Raw genomic sequence first — 21,227 nt, forward strand, 5'->3', positions numbered from 1 at the left:
ACATGATTTTTGTGTGTCATTTTAATTTACCTGATCATGATGTCTTTTTGATAAAAAACTGTCCAATTTGCACTACTTTCTGTCTTCTACACAAACTGGCTGTAAGGGTGAATAACTTACAACATAATTGTACAATAATGTATCTATTCATGTACTGTAGTTATGGAACTACTATAGTTTACAAACAATTTGTAGTGTATTTACAATTTGTAGTGTATCAATGTTGTGAGGGTCTTTGCTGAAATTATGACACAATCACAATTTTCCTCTCAGCAGTTTGCAGCTACAGTGCAATGATGTTGATTAACAGACTATGAATGAGTAACATGGCAACGTGGAACCTCTCCATGTCTGATGAGCCAACATTAAATGTGCCCTGGCATATTGTGGTGAGGATGAGTTTCTGCACATGCACCTCAGGCAAGAACCTTTAAAAACCCTACATACTTGTGTGACTTGCGTCTGTTGTGATCTTACATTTTGTGAATGCTCACTCATGAAATGTCATCAGCTGATAAATGCAACCTGGAGGTTTTGTTCCTGTCGTCCCATTCTGTGGCGTGTATCTATATGGGCTCTACAGTTATCACTTGACTATTATCAATGTTCCTATGCCCGTTTTTGTTCAAGAATTTGAAAGACGCAGGAAGAGACAGAATTAGAAAGATGAAGAGGGTTGTGTTGAGGCATCGTGTAAGTGTGTGTCTCTCTGGGGTCTGCAGAAAGAAAACTGAAGTGATGATTACATAAACGCACAAACGGGCTGCAGTTTCTGCCTGCTGTTCCCTGGGCAGAAAACAGCAGGACTGCTTCGGTCAGGCCAGCCAGTTATGCAAGCTAACCTTTATTTGTCCAAGATAAACCCATGAATTCAATGTGCACTCTTAACTGGGAAGACACGAGAATGGAAAATGATGTTTCTTAAACATGAAGTGTACAGTTCTGGATTGATGGACGTTTTGACATTTATGCCATAACAGAATTTTAACCCAGTCTACATTTCTGCAAAAACTGAAATACATTGCTCCGGGTACATACTGTGTTGCTGTACTTTTCAGGTGACTTGTCTGCAAGAAGTGCTACAAGCAATCATTTTTCTTCTTGCAGACGTTTTTTTGCTAAAAGATTTTGTGTTGCTTAGAACATGTTTCACGACACTTTCAAAGTGATTGGCACTAAGTAGCGTGTTCAGTTTTCTCCAAAACAAGTAAACTTGACTAAGGCAACATATTATTACATTGGTTGTTGTACGTATCACAGCAGAAATTAGTAATGTTAAAATATTAAAGCTCTTTCACATTTAAAATTAACAAACCAACTGCACTAAACCCTACCCTAAATCTAACTAAGTTTAAGTTAACAAAATCAAGCGTGAGATTTGACAAAATTTATGTGCATGCTGCTTCGGGTTGTTTATATGAGACTTTGAGCTCTTTCATTGAATGTTGTGAATTGTATTTCATGGGACTCGAACCTTAGCGCTTTATATAATAGTTTTGTAAAAAAAAAAAAAAAAAAAAAAAATCCTGCACGGACACCGCTTTTGCAAAACTATGCAGAATCCTACAGGTTTTTACCTCAAATCAGCAAAGAAAATGTAAAGTCAGCAGATTCTGTTTGAGCTTGAAAATATGGCAAAGATTTCCTCACATACAGGTTGAAATGTCACAATTTTTACAAATTTTGCAGGCTGCAGCATTAATTTCTGTATAGATATTATTTTTAAAAAGGTTTTCTTAAAGGTACCGTTTCTTAAATTTAAACAGTTGATCTAGTCCATAAAAAGTATGGGCATGCCTTATAATAATGACTGCAATTTTGATCTGGTGGGAAATTTCAGGCTTCTGTCATTTCTCCTTTGTCATGCCTGCAAACAATGAAAAGAAGATCCTGCTATTATGTCAGCAGATACGCTCCTTGCATGCTTAGTTGACAGATATTTTTCAGAGATGTGTCTTTTTGCAAAAGAGGAATAAAGAAGGACAACACAGTAAACACAAAAAAAGTACAAATGTTCCTCTATGTGTTACTTTCAATTTTGTTTCAACCACAGATGTCAACAGAGAGCTTATAATTCAGTTCACCATTTTGCAGTTTGCTGCATTGTGACTTTCACCTCTACTAAGATTTGGGTTGAAGGTGCATTCATTTCTCAGAATTGTTTGGATAATTTCTTAATCCAACAATAATATTGTATAGTATTGTTTCTGTAGTGACTCTATCCTCTAATTTCATCGATATACACTTCATTTCCAAAACCATTCCTTAGCAAAGATTTGCCCAACAGGACATTTTTCATACACACATTGTGATATTTTGGCACCCCATGTGAAGTGTTTGGGCAGGGAGAAGTGGGCCCCTGTGGGGATAAGATTACTCATTTTGATAAAGTGCCTATGCCTCCTAGGCAATATCGTGCCTGTAGTTCTCTAGTGAAGCGTAGCATACAAAACCCTTGTTGATACATCCTCCTCTTGGTTTTCTAACTCTTTCTTCTTAACATTTTGTCTTTTACTTCCCTCATATCCTTTCTTTACCTTTTCACTTACTTGTGCCCCCAGCCTATCTTATGTAACGATGTTGCACACCTTTCTACTCCTCCACTTAAAGCCCTTTTTTAGTTTAGAGTGATGAAACAGTGAGTATACTGGCTTTTTATCTTGCCTGAGTGGATCTCGTTTGAAATTTCAGGCTTGACATGATGAAAACATTCTCAGAGGGATTCCTGGTGGCTTACTGTACATTGAATGTGTGTGAGGTCAAATGTATGTTGTGAACTGTGTGTGTATTGCTATTCTTAACCTCTCTGAAGCTCAGGATGTTTGCTCATCTGGCATGTTAATGAGCTTGTGTGTGTGTGTGTGTGTGTGTGTGTGTGTGTGTGTGTGTGTGTGTGTGTGTGTGTGTGTGTGTGTGTGTGTGTGTGTGTGTGTGTGTGTGTGTTCCTGTTCTTTAATTAAGACATCTGCTGTCTGGGCCAGCCATAGGACAGTTTTGGAGTCTGCCTTTGCCGAACTGTGCTGTGTTGTGATGGTCAAAGACGAATGAGAGTATATATGCTCACAGTTCAGCACTATCTAGTTACTGTGCCTCCATCAACTGCTGTGATAGTGTAGGAATGCAGTGTGCTGCATATAGAGACCCATTTTGATCTGTGATAAAGGCCCTGTCGACATCCATTAACGGATGCCAAAGATTAGTGGAGCAGGCCCAGCGTTTCCCACACATGCAGCCTCAGCCAAGTGTAGCTCTCTGGGAAGGTACTGAGCGAGTTTCTCCTCTCAATGTGAATGTGCCTTTTAAACACCCATACACTGCCAAGTACCTTTGCTGCCATTCACCTTAGAAGTTCAAGAAAGCTTAGTTTGTTTAAAGACATGGTTACATGTTTTGATCTAAGTAATGGGTTTTCCATGTGTACTGCAGGAACTTCTGGCTAATAAACCATAGTTCTTTAGTTGTTGCAAATGATGTACATTAAGCTTGTCAGACTGAAGTAACAGTCAGTATGCACTAAATAATTCATTTCAAACTCTGTCCAGTAGAATAATCTCAACAGTATTGATCATTAAGCAATTCAGTATGCACTAAATAATTCATTTCAAACTCTGTCCAGTAGAATAATCTCTGCAGTTATAATATTGAACTGGTTCAGTGTAAGTACAGTATAAGTCTTTTATTCACTGGAACACTTAGTAGACTTACTCCACAAAATCAGGCATTACAGTGTGTCTTTCTCAAGGTGCTGATAGATTACAATTTATGCCTTTCAGGGTTTGAACCGTCAACCTTCTGGGTGCAAGGGCTGAACTGTTGCCATGACGCCATGCTGCTAAAAACAACTGACTCATTTGTTCATGAATCAGACAGCACTGGTTGTGTAGCATGTTTTTGATTTTCTAAAAAGAACCAACTCATTACAGTCATTTGTTTGTGAATCAGTCTACTCTAGTTGCACAGTGTGTGTTTGATCCTTCAAATGAAAACTACAACCATTTAAATAAATCAACATCACAGACAGTTTTTGGGTTGTGCAGGACTTAACCACAGCATTTTACCTTTGTTGTCTGGCCACATTGACCCTGTCCAGCAATCTTCAGCTCAGACAGTGCAGATAACCTGCCACAGTTTCATCTAACAGAGAACTGGACATGAAAGCAATATGGAGCCATACAGTAACCTTTAATTACATCAAACTTCACCTTTGAGAATCAGAATACAATTAAAGGGGAAGGTTTGTGAGGGAGAAGTACACTTTTAAGGAAATCCCAAGTCAATTAAATCAATGAGAGCACCTTTAAAAGGTAATTGCTTTTCTTAGAGGAGCTCAAAAGCCTTACAAAGAAAAGAAGACCACTTTCACAGTCCCCGAGCAGGTCTGAGCTTTTAGCAGGCCAGGCAAGTTTTTGACACCAGTTCTTTGTTTTAATATAAAAAACAGAAGCACTAAATTATTTTATATAAAAAATATTATAAATATATATTTTTTCATGCTCAAAGACAATGTATTCATTCATTCATTTATTCATTGTGTGAATTTTATGGTTTTGTTCTGTTCATTAGCAAAGGAATTCCCAAACTGGGGTTTGTAAGGTAACTGGATGGGGTTGGAGAAAAAAACATTAAACATTGGAAAGGCAATTACTGGTGCTCCATCCCACCCAAATACTATTACATGATTATCCCAGATTATATATATGTTTTTAATTTCAGTCATTTAACTGTAGAAGGGAACATTCTCTCCAATGATTATGTTCTACAGTTTGCTGCGTTCCATAATTAAAGAGGGCTAAAGACGTGCTTGACTGTTTTTCTCTGCTCTCTGGTTGCGGCCGCAGTTGTCTAGCACCAGCGCATGCTAGACTTAAATGTTCAGCATTGTTCAGCACCACACCACTGTACTGCCAGAGAGGAGCCTGTGTCTTGTTAGATGGAAAGATCAGTTATTAGCGACATGTGAACATGTACAGGGCTTTGCGCATCAGTTTGAGCCCCGTCAGCAGGTGGCCAGTTCACCTTCACAGGCTGGTCAATGGATCTCCCTTCCTGTAACTCTATCTCCATTTAACCAGTTAAAAATTCATCACTGGTTTTCAGGACCTCCATGCTCACTGATAATTTGATTTGAGTTGATAAGTTCTCCGCTTATGTTCTGTTCAAAGCCACTTAAAGGTGACATTGATGACAGCCTGTTTACAGTTAATGAATACACTGTACATGCTTCAACTACAGGCCTTTATTCAGAGTCCTAAAACATTACACATTATTAATTTTGGTTGATAATTCATAATAATAATTTATTGTAAAACAAGCCTAGAAAAACAGATCAAATTTAATCATATTACATGAGCAGAATGCTTTGATAATGTACAAAACAATTGTTTCTCTCTTCTGAACTTGATTTCTTTACTTCCTATTAATATAATTTTCTAACGTGCAATCTGCTACATTATATAATGTAGGGTGAATATGAATCAATCAAGAATAAACTGTAGTTCAGCATGCTTTGAGAGAGTAAATGTTGAAATGAAGTATTTTTGTGTATGTTTTAGAGCAAGATTATAAAAGGGGAAGACTTAATAGTGTTTAATGTTCGGTTGTTGTGATTTAGAACCATTTAAATTTACATTGGGTTACTACTGTGGTGAAGAGTGGAGCTTTTGTGTGAGGACGGATACATAAGGAGTATGTCTTTGCTGCTTTAAGGAGCAGACTTAGGATTTAGCATGCTAATATGTGCTATTGCACGCTAACAGTTCACTATTGCATCGCTGAAAGCACATGTACATCTCAGAGACGTCTATTTTGATATGCGTGATAACATTCGGAAGACGTACTTGTTTTAGAGTGTTTGTCCATCTGATTAAACTGATTAAATCTTTTCAGGGAACCATATGAAATCACTTTTGAGACTACTATTGGTCACTTCAAAATAACTTAATTTGATGACGTCGGAGTTACGAAAATTAATTCTGTTTCTTTTACCTAACCGATTTGTGTAGAACTGATGATTACATGATTAAACCATATAATTCCATCACAAATTTTTGTCAGTATGTGGTGAAAACACAGTGAATAACTTCCCTGAGGGATATACAGTAGGAATGTCTCTCAAGGATAATTTCATGACTCTTGCTACTTTTCTAAAAACATTTCTGAATACCTTTTAAAAGTTTATACCATAAAAAAGTCTTTTAAAGCAACATCTTTGTTTTGTGCCAGTCATAAATTGCTTCCCATCCTTCAAATAAGAATCAAAAGCTCACTGAATAGCTGTAATTCTGAAGGCAGTCTGTGTCCTTGACTGTGTGGTCTTATAGTAATTGCTCAGCACTGTAACCTTGGCTCTTTGCAAACTCAAAAGATATCGAACAAAAGACCCCGGTGGTCTTCTGATTGGTTCATCGGGCTGAAGGTACTGTAGTGCTGTATCCAGGCTGGATTTAATTCTCTTTTATTGTCCGAGTATAAGTGGGAGTTATAAACAGTGACTGCTACAGTACATATGTAACCAATGGCCCAGGTTACACATAATGAAAACACAATGAGTTCAGATTTATTCATACTGTAGCTGTGCTACTGACCAAATTACAATATACATCCGTAGACCAGTCTGAAACATTAAGTACAATTTATGCATCACAGTACAGTACCTTTATTTATGCATTACATTGAAACAGCTATCATTGATTGTCATTAATCGGCATGATTGCATCTAATTTTATCTAAATTTGCATCTAATTTGATCTAAAGTGTTTGCTATTTTTTTAGGAACCTTGGGAAATCTGGCTTACGGGTATCATGTCTAGGGCTGGGTGAGTAAAACATGATAGGCTCTCACTGTTCATCTTTTATAAATATCTGATAATTGAATTAGCTTAGGATTGACTGAGCAGCACTGTTACAGTATTTAATACTGCATGTGTCACTCTGACACTACATGTACATTCTCTTTTCAGGCACATGGGTGACATTTGGTGGTCAAATAACAGAAGAGGTAGGGTTTTTAACGGATTGTTACTCTTTGTTTATTTACAAACTACTGGACATTAGCATTTAGCATGCTAGCACTTTTTCAGCAAAGCATTAAAAACCCGAAGAAAAAAAACATACTGACATCACCCAAAGTACAATATGTTAAAGAAATAAGAAACTAAAAAAATTATGCATTTATGTCATGTTTTGTGATAGGTGTATGAAGTCCATTGTCATATCCAGTGAAGCCTAAACATGTGTACTGTTTAGTGCACCTATAGGGGCACAATGAGCGGCTCTGCTGAATGCTTTAAGTGTAGCTTTGAACAACATCAACTGTAAAGTAACTAAATAGCAGCACAGGGTGCAGTACAGTACAACAATATCAGTTTGAGTTTTATACTGCTGAAGACAACATAAAGCTAAAATGGTCTCTCAGCTGTCCGTTTTCTCTATATCTGTGATCTGTCCCCATCTCTCCTCTATCTTTCTTCTCTCAGATAGCTGAGCAGCTGATGACTCTGGCATACGAGAACGGTATCAATCTGTTTGACACGGCCGAGGTATATGCGGCAGGGAAGTGAGTACTGATTTCCCATAATTCATTGCTGCCGCTCTTAATCAGTCATAGGGATTTACACTTATATATGGGGAGACTAGTTAAGTATTAAGTATAATTTTAGCAACATTTTCATCTTTGACAGGACTGTATAGACCTACTTCTCACAGATCTGATGAATATAAAATGGGTTTCAGGAAGCAAATCATTGTTTGCAATTAAAATGTCTTTAAAAATGTTTTCATTATATTATAGCTTTGGAAACAAGATTTATAGTGAAGATGTGACACAGTATTCAAAATTGTCGAGACCTAATGTGTTAAAGTTGAAGAACTGTTTATTAAAAAACCCATAGTAATCAACATCTTTTCTGAATATTTGGGAAGGACGTGTTTTCGTAAATGTCCATAGAGTGAATGGCCCTAGATCTAATAAATTCAATAAGCATTTGACTGAGGCTATATATATATATATATATATAGAGACAGAGAGAGAGAGAGAGAGAGAGAGAGCCTCATATATAGTATATATATAGTAAAATATTATATAAATTAATAAAAGTAAACACTGTCAGTTAAAATGTATTTTTTAAAAAAAAATCTGTTATTTTTATTATAATACTTTTTTTTAATTCATTTAAATTAAAAACGAATTATATTTGTATTTATGTATTATAAGTTGCTGAATGCAATACACTAATATTCATACTTATAACATTACAACTGCTGTTTACTGTACACTTTAGGTATCTATGTTTAGGACGACTTAGTGAAAGAAGTTAGTGTTTTGTCAGCAGAATTCACTTGTGCAAGAAGAGGAAAAAAGATGGAAAGGTGAATAGCCGAAACCTGCTAGCTTGCAGTAAATTTAGCATTGCCGTCTTTATTTTTCTGCAATGCCGTGGAACTGTAACGTCAGGGAATTGCTGATAAAGTCGAGCGGAAATAACCTGACTCAGTGGAAATCCACTCAACGGTACAAAACGGCACTTTAATGAGGTAGACCTCATGAGTGTTAAAGGACATAACCTTATATATGTCGTCTGTGTGTGTGTGCGCGGGGCGTTTTATCACATTTTTACTCCATGTTTCATGCCTTGTCAAGCTGGCAATGAGGCTCATGCAGAATGATGAAGACAGTATGTAAATACTTCAGCACAGATGAACAACCCATCCTTTATTACTCATACACAGATACTTGCCGTTTTCACAAACAGTAGATTTACTAATCTAGACTGTTAGTTAAATAGAAGACGAACACTAGTACTGTTTGTGAGTTTGTCTAAGGACATCTGCTGCCCTCTTGAGCCCACGTTACAATAGCGCTTCATTTGTTACAAGCTGTCACAAGGACTCGCATTCTCGCAAAGGGATGACGAGGCCTGATGGGAGAACCATTCATGAAGAACACATTGGTCCTGATGGCAAAATGTAACATCTGTCATCAGATGCTCTCCCTCCCTTCCACTCTTTCCCCTTTTTAAAAATCTGCCCACAAGAGTAAAAAAAAAAAAAACATGAAGCGTTTTGTATGTGTTTACACTGGGAGTTCCTTTTATATTGCTATAAAGTGAATGCTTCATTAGCTTAATTCTCCAGAAGCTCAGAACAGGGAATCCCCCAGTGTAGAGGATACTTTTGCTCACCGACTGTGATGCAAGTTAGGAGGAGAAGGTTTAGGCTAAAATAATAGCATCATAATTGCTTCTCATTTTCTTGCAGGGCTGAAATGGTTCTCGGCAGTATCATCAAGAAGAAAGGGTGGAGGTAAACATATTGATTTGCTGTTTTCAGAACATTCTCAAGCTCTTATTTGATGTGATTTGCTATGTTTGTGTGCTGTTTTCTCCTCCTCAGACTGTCAGAATAACTGCTGGCTTCGTCTCAATGGAAAGACACTTGCTTGTACCTTGCAGCTCCTGTTAGTTTGTAAATGACTAATGTGGAATTTACACTTAAGGGGACATTAGCTTTTATTCACCCTGCTATTCACTGTATGGATGCACTGAGGCGAAAAGCCATTCCCCCCTGGGAAAGATGTCTAATTTTGGACCCAAGTTTTTGCCCTTTTTTGAAATGTGGCATGACTGCAGTTTCAAGTATTCAAAAAATCTTCTCTTGGGAGAGGAGAATATTTTTAGCATGAATTTTCTACAAAAGCCGCTTATTTAGATCATCTTCTGCAAAGACGTTTACTTTTTTTATTAACAGAAAATATTATTTAGATTATTTATTCTAAAATAAGAATGTTATTTTAGGGTTAACATTATAATGCATTTTATTATTTTAATAATTTTTTTTGTTTGTATATATATATATATATATATATATATATATATATATATATATATATATATATATAAATACACACACACACACACACATATACATACAGGGTATCTACTAGATTTTTATGCTCAAATGTAAGACTTTTTAAGACCTGCGCAAGGCAAGGCAAGTTTGTTTATATAGCACATTTCATACACAATGGTAATTTCAAAGTGCTTTTCATAAAAGAAAAGAAAATAATAATAAAAAAATTATCACAACAATAAAACAAGGAATTTAAAAACTTTGAAAATGATTTAAAAATTGATTTAAGAGGTTTAAAATGAATTTAAAGAAGTTAAGAATAGACAGTTAAGAATAGAAAATGATAATACATTAAATATAGTGCAATTAGTTTGGACATTAAAATAAATAAATAAAAACGAAAAATATTAATACCATATGAGTGGTTTAGGGCAATGCCAGGGGCAACATATTAACCTATAAAATGACTTTAAAAAGCATGATTTACAGTTCAGATACAGGTTTTCACAAAAATAAAGTTTTATAAAACAGTAAACTTCACATTTCAGCGTTTAAACCATTTTTAAGAAAATGAATGAGTCAAAACAATCAGTAATTATGTTAATTTAAACTATTATTGTATATTATTGTAATGTAATATAATTTTACATATAGTTTACATTTTTATAATGCATTATCTTCTTGTTGATTTACCAGTTCACATTTACATTTAAAACATGGGTTAATTTTCACATCGAACAAAATGCAAATTGAAAATACAAATTCATTCTCTGTCAGCAAGTGGCGCTTTAGGAATGGCATAATTATAGCGGTTTCCCCGGTAACGGCAGTATATAGAGCAGCACAGCACCTGACTTTGAAACGTGCATTGCTCATGTTTATTTAATAAAATCATAGCCTTCTAAAGTTTAATCAACACATTAAGCCTAATTGCAATTCTTGTCTTTCCATCTCCCAAATTTACTTTTATGGCAAAATCATTTTAATAATGTATATTTTAGAATTAATTTAGTTAAAAAATTAAAAACCCTGGTTATTATTAAAATTTTTTATTCTTGTGGTGGGCATATAATTAATTTAGTTAAAAAATTAAAAACCCTGGTTATTATGTTCAAACACAAATAATGTATATTTTAGAATTAATTTAGTTAAAAAATTAAAAACCCTGGTTATTATGTTCAAATACAGTGGTTCCTGAACTTTTCATTACCTGGACTACAGTGTAATTACAGTGTCATTTCCTGAAGCCTAAACTGACACCGTTGTTTACCCATCAAGCTTTGTGATGTCAGGCCCGTCCTTGCCTTTGTTTCGCTTTCAACCACTTTGTCTCCTGTCTTTCATAGACGTTCCAGTTTGGTCATCACCACCAAGATATACTGGGGTGGAAAGTAAGTGCTATGCTTATGTGTGTGTGTGTGTGTGTGTGTGTGTGTGTGTGTGTGTTTGTTGTGGCTACACCTGGCTTTCTACAGTGTTTAGTGAAGGAGACAGATGTTGTTGTGTGTGTGTGTGTGTGTGTGTGGTGTGTGTGTGTGTGTGTGTGTGTGTGTGTGTGTGTGTGTGTGTGTGTGTGTGTGTGTCAGAAAGAGGTTAATGATGATTCATATCTTCCCCCGACTGTGAGAGCAACAGGGGAAACAGGTTAATGGTGTGGGATATTGTAAGGGAAGTTCTGCAGACCCTCACTGGAGAACAGTCCAGGTCAAATCCCCCTCTGAGCTGTGCTCTTTCACTCAGGGCAAATTAAAGGCCAAAGCCGAGCACTGATGTGAGGTCACTATCAAACATTAATAGGTTTAAATTACCACTGTACTCACATTTTGATAGCAATTAGTTCCACAAGCAGATCTGAATACAAGCCTGCTGTTGATTTTAAGAAAGGGACGGGATTTAAGCAGATTAAATGATTGTAGAAGTCTGACATACGTCACAAAAGAGAAATCTGTTGTTCGCAGAAATATCAAGTTGACATTCTGATTAGAAATTTAAAGGTTAAAAATAAAAGTTAAAGAATCATTCAACTTAATAATATTTAAATGTGTAGACGTCACGTTCTTGTTTATTTTTCAGAGCAGAAACAGAGAGAGGCTTGTCTAGAAAACACATCATAGAGGGTAAGTCAAGTTATACAATGTTCTTGATTGCATTTTATATACTAAATGCAAAAATCCACAATGCCATGTTTTAACCCCATAAAGATCTTCATTCAAGATTTGTACAGTGCTAATTTAATGCTGCATTGTATAATTGAGGTGCTAGTCACAAGTCGGAAATGAAAAGATAAGAAAATTTATTTTAACATGTAAGAAATTACTTATCTCAGCTTTAAATAGAACTTTGTTTTTCTGACCTCTAGGTCTAAGGGCGTCATTGGAGAGACTTCAGTTAGAGTATGTGGACGTAGTGTTTGCTAACAGACCCGACCCCAACACACCAATGGAAGGTAGGTGTGCTTGATAGGATGCTGGGATAGTTTTATCATCTTTGACTCCCAGCACTGGAATGGCTCACTTAACTGCTTTGCACTGAAGCATGGGACTGTATCCAGCCACACAGCTCTCAACACATCAAAGAGATCAAACACATTGAGACCAATGGCAGAGAGTTGTTTAACCTTTAAGGTGCAAAAGTTCCATAAATAGACTAATCATCCCATTAATTTTGTAATAAACTACAACGTCATACACAATAATGGAGCAGTGAATGGAGCATGCTGTCAAGATGATTCAAGTTTGCATCACAGCAGTTGCATCCATTATGCATTTAATGGTTGGGTCAAGTTGTAATTTAGTTGAGGAAGAGTGCATGCTCTTGCTTTGGAGAGTTTTACAAATGCATAAAATGGACTAGTACATCTTCATCTCATCACAGTAGATCTTTTATAATAGCAAGCAATAGTTTAGAGGGCTAAACAACTGAAGCAGCATGACTGAAAGACCTTAGGTTACTTACTGTAAATAGCATATTCACAGCACTATAGCATGGTAATTTTATTGGATTCAGGCTAATATGATTTTGTCACCTCATTTTCTTAATGTCCTGATTGGCTGATAATGATCTCCTTAAGAATGGTGAGATATTAAATAAATACAAGTTCAAAACAAATTAAACTCAGTCAACATCATTTGTGTCAAAATGTTTATTACCACAAAAAAATATTTTTTATTTGTTCCTCTTTTTCTTTAAAACAAGGTAACTTACAGTTAGGTACTTACAATGGAAGATTAATGATAAATAGAAATGATGATTTAAACAACTTTGCACCTAAAAAAAAAACATGCATTATATAATTTTTTTAATTAAATACATTTAAAATTAATTCAAGTCTTTAAACCCTCAAAATTTGGCTTCATTCACTTCCATTTTAGCTTCCTCAGTGTAACCTCCATTTTTGGCTTTTTTTAAAGAAAATGAGGGATGAGTCTAAATGAAATTTTAAGGTAATCAACATATTACAAATGCTGTTAACTGAGCCTAACTTAACTAAGTTAGTGTGACGATCCCATGCTGTACAGCTGTGAGGGGTATGTGGATAGAATGATTAATGTCTTAGAGACTAAGCCTGGTGCATCTGAGGTCATGGTCATGTAGACATGATTGCTCGTGCTTGTGCACAGACCTCCAGAGTTCAAGCGTGGTCCCATTAAGCTGGGAATTGCAGAATCTGCTATGGTCCAGTTCTGCTGCCTTTTTTTCTTCTTCAGAGATTTCATTCCATTTGCTGATTGGAAACCTCTTCACAGTCTTTTGTTTGTTTGTTTGTTTATCACCAGGAGATCCATTTAACACTTCAAAATCAAGAACATTCATCATAGAAGGTACATGGTACCCTCAGTGAGAGTTTTGACCTCTTGTCTCCAAAAGCATTTTATGGCTTTGATTTGTGATAGTTTGCCCTCTTATCCTGGTGTGAGAAACCTGACCGTGTCCATAAAATGCTGAAGCTTTCCAGAAGTTCCTCTTAAACCTGGTATGCTGTAGAATGATTGATTTCTTTGACTATCCTGTCCATCTTGCAAGTGAAATTTGGAGTAGGTCATTGCATCTTACTGACTGACTATAGTGTCTGTTTTTTATCCTTTTTTTTTTTAAATGGTTACCATGCATTTTCATTCCATTTTAATATCTTCTCCATTATTAATTTTTCTTAGAAGTGTACTTTTCATCTAATTGCCAGGTGGATACATTTTTTGGGCTTCGTTTCTTTTTTCCTTTTTATTTTTTCCGTCAGTTCAAACATAGTTCAATACAGTTCAATACAGTTGCATATATCATACATATTATAATGAAAGGTTAATAATTAAATACATTGAAGCACTTTAACCAGCTTCCGCTCATACTTTGCTTTAGCCTAATCTTGATTTTCTTAAAATCAATACTTTTTTTTTTTTTTTTTGCAAGATGATTGACTGCAGTGTCCTCGGCTTCCCTGCATGTGAATATTTTATTACTGCAAGTGACTGCTCTCTTTTTTGCATGTGTCTGTCTTTGTATTTCCTCTTTTTTGATATTTTCTCTTTGTCTGCTAATGGTTTACAGTGATATTATTCATAAATCTTAAATTCATAAAAAAGACAAAAGCTGCTTACCAGATCCCACTTTAAACTGGTAAATTGTGGATATTTTACCATATGAACACATAGTTTGTCTTCATACTCCTTCCCTGTCTCCACAGTTTTTACACACAAAAAAATATAAAAAAAAAAAATTGGATGTTTTTTTTTGTTCATAATATATGACCTATTTAATTATCTTTGTTCATAATATATGACCTATTTAATTATCTTTGTATATTTTATGTATACAGTTTCTTTTTTGCAGTTTATGTTAATATGTGGGAATTTCTTGTGGTGTGGCCTCATCACTAAATTATAAAATACATAATTTATGTAGCATTAATTTATGTGAATAGGAACACATTAAATATATTGGCATCTGATGTGGGTCTATAAAAATGGACTGTATAGACTGTATAGATCCACAAAATGCATTTTTAAACAAGCAGTTTTTTGGAATCCTTTAAAATGTTACTAATCAAAACTTTTCAAGAATTTAAGTCTGAAGGAGAGAGACTTGCTACTGCTTCTTAAATTAATGTTTGTGTGAAGCTACTGCAATGTACAAAGATGGTGTGACACCTCTATAGTACTTGACAGATATGTTTTATTATTAACATAGTTTTCTTTTATCCATTTTATCTGGCTCCTTTCTTATAATAGGGTATATTCATGCAGCAGTATATAATAATCTCATGACATGAAGAAGATTGTAGGCTCGACTGTGGAAAGTTGCTCCTTTGCTTAATGTCAATGAAATGCAGTCTTGTGGAGTAGTCATGCAGTCCTGATTTATTTTCCGCCCACTGAGAAACTCTTTGAGTAGAGTTACTATAACATGCATAACCTTCAGGCCATTTCTAATGCCCTGTCACTTTGCATAAAGAAAATATGAATAATGGCCTTTGTTGCTCTTAGCCTTTCTCAGAATCTACTTCTGCTCCACTTCTATTACTTTAACGTTATATTGGTCCTTGTTTTTTATTGCAGTCTTACTCTCTGTCAGATACTCTCTGATCGCATCTGCTTTTGTTCCTCGGTCCCTCAATGTCTAAGTGTTGTCCAGACTTTGATTGTTAATATTGTAATTGGCAGAGACGGTGCGAGCGATGACCCATGTGATTAACCAGGGAATGGCCATGTATTGGGGCACGTCCCGCTGTACCTCCATCTAGATCACCATGGATATCAAAATCACATTGAAATCACAAGCAAATTGTTTAGCACATTCAAATAAAGATTTTTTTTTGTTTTCAGTAAAATAAATATTATATAATAAGTATTCAGGTTGTTTCAGCATCTCATTTTCTTTCATTAAAGTGTATTTTGAATAGATACGCATTATGTAATTCATGTAAATTTAGAAAAAAAAAAAACATTTTCAGAAAAACCTGTTCCCTTACATGGTTCATTAGCTAAGACCTTTCTCTACAAATATATACATGTATAAATAATGTGTCAATAATAAAAAACTCACATTTTAAAACATGTTTTGTCCCTTATCTCAGGAATCAGTGATACATATATCCTTGTGTTAGTTAATTGTGGCCACACTAACTCGTTCACTAGTTCTAGTAAATTGTGGCTATGTTATACTAATTGGTTTTCTCATTTTAGTAAATCATGGCTATATTGTACTGATTTTTCCCAAATTAAGTCATGAGAACTGATTCTTAATTCATGGTCACAATAAAAATATTTTTGTCCCAATGTCATCTGCTCTTTTGTTTGGCTAATGCACTGAAAAAATTTGGCATAGAATTTAAAATGTGTACAATTACACGGTAAGTAACACATTGAATTAAACATGAAATGAAGTAAAAAGACACTATGTATAAATAAATTTGTTCTATTATGAGCAGCTCTGAATCTGTGTGTACTATTGGATGTTTTTCAGGAGGCGTACTCAGTGGCACGACAGTTTAACCTGATCCCACCTGTCTGTGAACAGGCCGAATATCACATGTTTCAGAGAGAGAAGGTGGAAGTACAGTTGCCTGAACTCTTCCATAAGATAGGTGTGTGTGTGTATTCACTAGAGAAGCATTATTTTTCTTGCAAACTCAGAAAATGAAATCAAGTAACAGAGTTGCTGTAATAGTGTTGTATGTGCAGGTGTAGGAGCCATGACGTGGTCTCCGCTGGCCTGTGGGATCATCTCAGGAAAGTATGACAGCGGTGTGCCTCCTTTTTCCAGAGCCTCTCTCAAGGTATTCCTCGTCTATGTGTTACTGTCTCTCAGCACTCCTGTTGGTCTGTTCTGACTGTGTGTTTTAAATGAAGGCCCTGCTTGCGTTTTCGTTTGTATTTTGGGATTTTTTTTTCTATCACTTTATCTGATAAGAATGCATCCAGATGTAAGTAGAATGCAACACATTTCCAACATGTCAATAGCAGATTCACCTGAGGTACACATGAACATTTGTAAATATACATAATTAGCATGATAAAAGATAATTAACATGTTTAGATTAAGTATGGAAGCAACAAAATTACAAACAAAAGGTTAAAAAACAGAGGTAAAATCCAAACGTATACACTCTGTATACATTGAAAAGTATTCCAAAAATATGAAAGTAGCATGCACGCTTTCAAGATAGTTTAGAATTTATTTGCGGATTAAATTAAATTTTTTACAGTTTTATATTTGTTAATTTTAAGATGCCACCCAAAATAGTAATTCTGCTACTATTTACACTATACTAAAATCATAATTTGCATTTAAATGTTTGGGTGTCAGTTGATCAAAAGTGACAGTAAAGATAACATTTATAATGTTGGAAAATAAACATTAAATTCTGTTCCTTTAAACTTTCTATTCATTAAAGAATCATTATAGAAATGCAACACAGTTTCAACAAAGAAATGTTTCTTGGGCAGCAAATCACTATATTAAAATGATTTCTGAAGGATCATGTGACACTGAAGACTGGAGTGATGGCTGCTGAAAACTCAGCTTTGCATCACAGGAATAAATTACATTTTAAATTGTATTAAAAACATTTATTTTAAATTGTAATAATATGTCACAATATAATTATATATTTTTTACTGCACTTTTAATCAAACAAATGCAGTTTTGGTAAGCATAGTGTATGGGAAAATTCTTTGGGTGTTTGTGTATGTGTGTGATCCATGGGAAAAAAAAATCACAACACAGCATTTTTTATTATAAATTATTTGTTTCTATAACAAAGTAGCATAAATTACAACATTATACAACTTAATAATTAACAATTAATGTCTACAACATAGCCCTGTCCTATTTCTTGTGAGAGCATGATCAATTGAGCAAAATTTTGAGAAGTATAATGTTCACCACCTTTAAGCAGCTGGTACCCATCACTTTCCCATCAGCACCTGCTCATAAAACACTCATGTTCCTGTGGCTGTGTGTGCAGATATCATCCATTCCATCTATCATTACTCCACAAACACAATGAATATCCAGCAGCTATTCCTGTGGCTCATCAGCCAGTGGTGTGTAGCTCTCTGAGCAGGTGTGCTGTCTGTTTGAAACAGGGCTACCAGTGGTTGAAGGACAAGATCCTGAGTGAGGAAGGCCGCCGTCAGCAGGCAAAGCTGAAAGAGTTGCAGGCCATTGCGGAGCGGCTGGGCTGCACGCTGCCCCAGCTGGCCATCGGTAATTCTGCCCGGGCTTTGCTGCTCTCTCTCTTTCTGTCTGTCTGTCTGCCTGCCTGCCTGGAGCTCAGGACAGGCTGTCTGTCCTTGTCTCCTGCTTCTGTCATGTATCTTTTGTCTGAGGTCTTGTGTTGGATGGTCTTGTGTCTGTTAAATGTTTGTTTCTGTTCTTGAACTTCCTTATCAAGCAATCAGAGGTTTTAACAGTCCATTTACTGACCTGATGCAATTGGACAAGGTTTGGTTGATGAATATGGCCCTATTAAGTCATGAATATTAGGGGTGCATGATAATTATCGGCCGATATTTATCATGCACCCCTAATGAATATATACACATAATGTACTAATTCGCACCCTTTAGGGGTAAATAAAGTATAAAGCTGTACCCTTTGAAAGGATACCACCCCAGTGACAGCTTTTTTACCTTTCTTTCCATTGTGTATTTCAGTGTGTAAGGCAGAGTTACCTGTGGTTCTTTGCGTAATTATATTTTGTTCAGGTGGTCTCTTCCTGTCTTAGTGGGCTGTTCTTGGCCAGAATAAGTTGTAATATGGACCAGACTAAAATTCAAAAATCTGCCAATGTGAGATTATCTTAAAGCTAAACCTGTCCCAAAAGTGCAAAGGTTAGTGTTTGCTTGATAGGAACAACACATGATGTCAGTCCAGGAACGTGTCCTAGTTGTGTAAAGCACAGTAAGCATATAAAACAATCAACCGATGACTACTATCATTCATCAAAGGGGAAACAGCACAGATAATTGCAACATTTCAGACAAGGTTTGCCCGTGTTGTTTCAGGTTTTGTTGCATGTATCCATTCTAATCATTTATACTGTATAACCTTATTTAATAGAGCAGTAAAGGTCAGCGTAAAAGCAGGGGTTCAGTAGGTTAGTGCAGACCAGATGCACACTGTTTGGCACTTTGATAAAACTTCAAAATTCAGCTCAGTTTGAATTTGAAACCGTATATTCAGTGATCAAAATGTTGTGGATTTACTGTACAGTAAGACAAGGAACATCCACTAACATAATCTAATATCTAGATTTTCTGTTCAGTGTTCTGACATTGTTGGTTATATAAAAGCACACAGGTCTGAATTGCTTTCATCTCTCCTTAGAGAATCTAATATCTAGAATTTGCTCTTTTACCTGAGGCTGAATTTCTGGTTGAGTTTTCAAATGGCTTTCACATTTACAGTTGACTGTTTCAGGTGTTTAGAGAGATGTGAAGTGTCTGTGCTTTGGTGTGTCTCTAGCGTGGTGTCTGAGGAATGAGGGGGTGAGCTGTGTGCTGCTGGGGGCCTCCAGCACTGAACAGCTGATGGAGAACATAGGAGCCATACAGGTGAGCCACTCACAGCAGGATACAGTACATACATGATCAAAGTTGCATTTACAAACTCACAACATAAAATACAAAAAATAAAATCATACACAAATGGGAAGATTGACCAAAAATGCAGAACATACAAAAACACATTATAAGTGACCCAAACTCAGAGCAGACACAAAGAAAACCAAGACCAAAAAAATTACTGTGTCAATAGAACCACTACTAAAAACAAAAAAAGACTGGGTCAAGAGCAGCTCGAGTATAAATCAACACATCGCAGATTAATCATGCAGCCCTACTATATGGTGAAAATTCTCAATATACAACTTGACATTAAACAGCCCATTATAATCTTTTCAGCCAACTTTAAATCAATTATAAAACTGCAAAAATGGAAAAGGTAGCATAAAAAAGATATTAGGTGCTTGTTGTTATCAATAAATCTGTAACAGAAAAAACACATTAAACTTCAACCCAGCATTCTTCCAGGTTCTTCCAAAATTATCATCATCAATTATACATGAAGTGGACAGTATCCTAGGCAACAAGCCCTACAGTAAAAAGGACTACCGGTCTTAAAAGGAAAGCCAGTGACACTGGGTCGACCTGCTTCTTTCTCTGAGCTTTGACTGAAAAAACATTGGCACATGGGACCAGCACTGTCACAGGTCCTGCCGGAGAAGCCAACTCACACACTACATGAAGTCTGCCGACATTAATCTGAGAGGAGGCCAAGAACCACACGGGCAGAAGGGAAGCATGCTCACATACAAATCAGCTATCAAGAAACCACTGAAATCAAGCGCACTGGCTCGCTTCCTCCTCCCCTTTGTCCCCTTGTAGTAAACACTAAGAAGTGCAGTATTAGAGATCCAGAATTTGTACTTGCTTTAGAAATGCATGAGATCTGGCCATGGCACATGCTTTTTTCCTACATGTTGGAAAACAAATACATTTGCGTAAGCTCACAGGAAGTAATGAAGCTGATGAAGCAGTTTGGTGAATGCAGAAAGTTACATGACTGAACAAACTAAATAAGGCATTTGATGTTACTCATCTCTAGTTTTATATAAAAATTGTTAGCCAATCTAGTGCTTGTTTACAAGACCTCATTTATACTACAAGCTACATCAATTCTGACTGTGTTTTAGCTCTAAACATACATATAATAGCTACTTTATAAAGCTTACAGGCCTCAACAAATTTGCAATGGGTTGTGAGACTCAGAAATTTTAATATCAGAAAGTGTACAGGCCTCAACAAATTTGCAATATCAGAAAGTGTTTGTAAACTCATTGTTCTTTTTACTTTTAAAACCTTTTTTAAGATGCAAATGACCTAATAGAGTGTTGACAGACAGTAGGTGAGTGGTGGTCTGTGTGCTCATTTGTCATCGCTTCTTCGGGCTGAAACCAAAGAAACTTCTGTGCTCGATCTGCCCTGCTTTGTTTTATGTCTGAATGTTGTCTATTTTAAGTAGTTTGCAATTTGTATGTGGAAGCCCACTGTATTTTTTGTTTTTCTGTTAGTATTTAGATAAGCTTATCTCTTTTTTTTTAAAGCATTAAGGTGTTTTACTATTTCCTGTTATTTGTCAGTTTTTGTCAGTTTTTTCATCCAATGCCGCCCTCTACTGACTCACTACACATTAGCCTACTACATTAAATTTTACATTACTAGTTCGAAAAAGGCTTTAAACTAACTATTGCTTTTGATTAATGATAATTTACACTAATAATTGCAAGGCAGTGCAAGTTATTTTGCATGTGTTTTCCATGAAACATTATTCCAGATGTGTCTTTTAGACATCTTCAAACTAATAAGCGAGTTATTTTGACAGTG

At 35.7% G+C, this 21,227-nt stretch overlaps 1 protein-coding gene across 1 annotated transcript in view; it reads left to right on the forward strand.

Moving 5' to 3' along the window:
- Positions 1-20,543, forward strand: part of LOC109090065 (voltage-gated potassium channel subunit beta-2-like) — a 36,721-nt gene extending 16,178 nt beyond the window's left edge. The window contains exons 2-15 of the mRNA XM_042713969.1: positions 6,772-6,815; positions 6,960-6,997; positions 7,476-7,555; positions 9,256-9,300; positions 11,193-11,237; positions 11,920-11,963; positions 12,206-12,292; positions 13,623-13,667; positions 15,501-15,566; positions 16,268-16,423; positions 16,521-16,615; positions 17,928-18,048; positions 19,309-19,397; positions 19,875-20,543. Coding sequence (XP_042569903.1) covers positions 6,772-6,815; positions 6,960-6,997; positions 7,476-7,555; positions 9,256-9,300; positions 11,193-11,237; positions 11,920-11,963; positions 12,206-12,292; positions 13,623-13,667; positions 15,501-15,566; positions 16,268-16,423; positions 16,521-16,615; positions 17,928-18,048; positions 19,309-19,397; positions 19,875-19,964 — 1,045 coding nt within the window. The 3' untranslated portion in view covers positions 19,965-20,543. The remainder of the gene's footprint in view (positions 1-6,771; positions 6,816-6,959; positions 6,998-7,475; positions 7,556-9,255; positions 9,301-11,192; positions 11,238-11,919; positions 11,964-12,205; positions 12,293-13,622; positions 13,668-15,500; positions 15,567-16,267; positions 16,424-16,520; positions 16,616-17,927; positions 18,049-19,308; positions 19,398-19,874) is intronic.
- Positions 20,544-21,227: the final 684 nt, after the last annotated feature.

Source organism: Cyprinus carpio, chromosome A23 (assembly GCF_018340385.1).
Source record: "Cyprinus carpio isolate SPL01 chromosome A23, ASM1834038v1, whole genome shotgun sequence".
Classification (NCBI taxonomy): domain Eukaryota; kingdom Metazoa; phylum Chordata; class Actinopteri; order Cypriniformes; family Cyprinidae; genus Cyprinus; species Cyprinus carpio.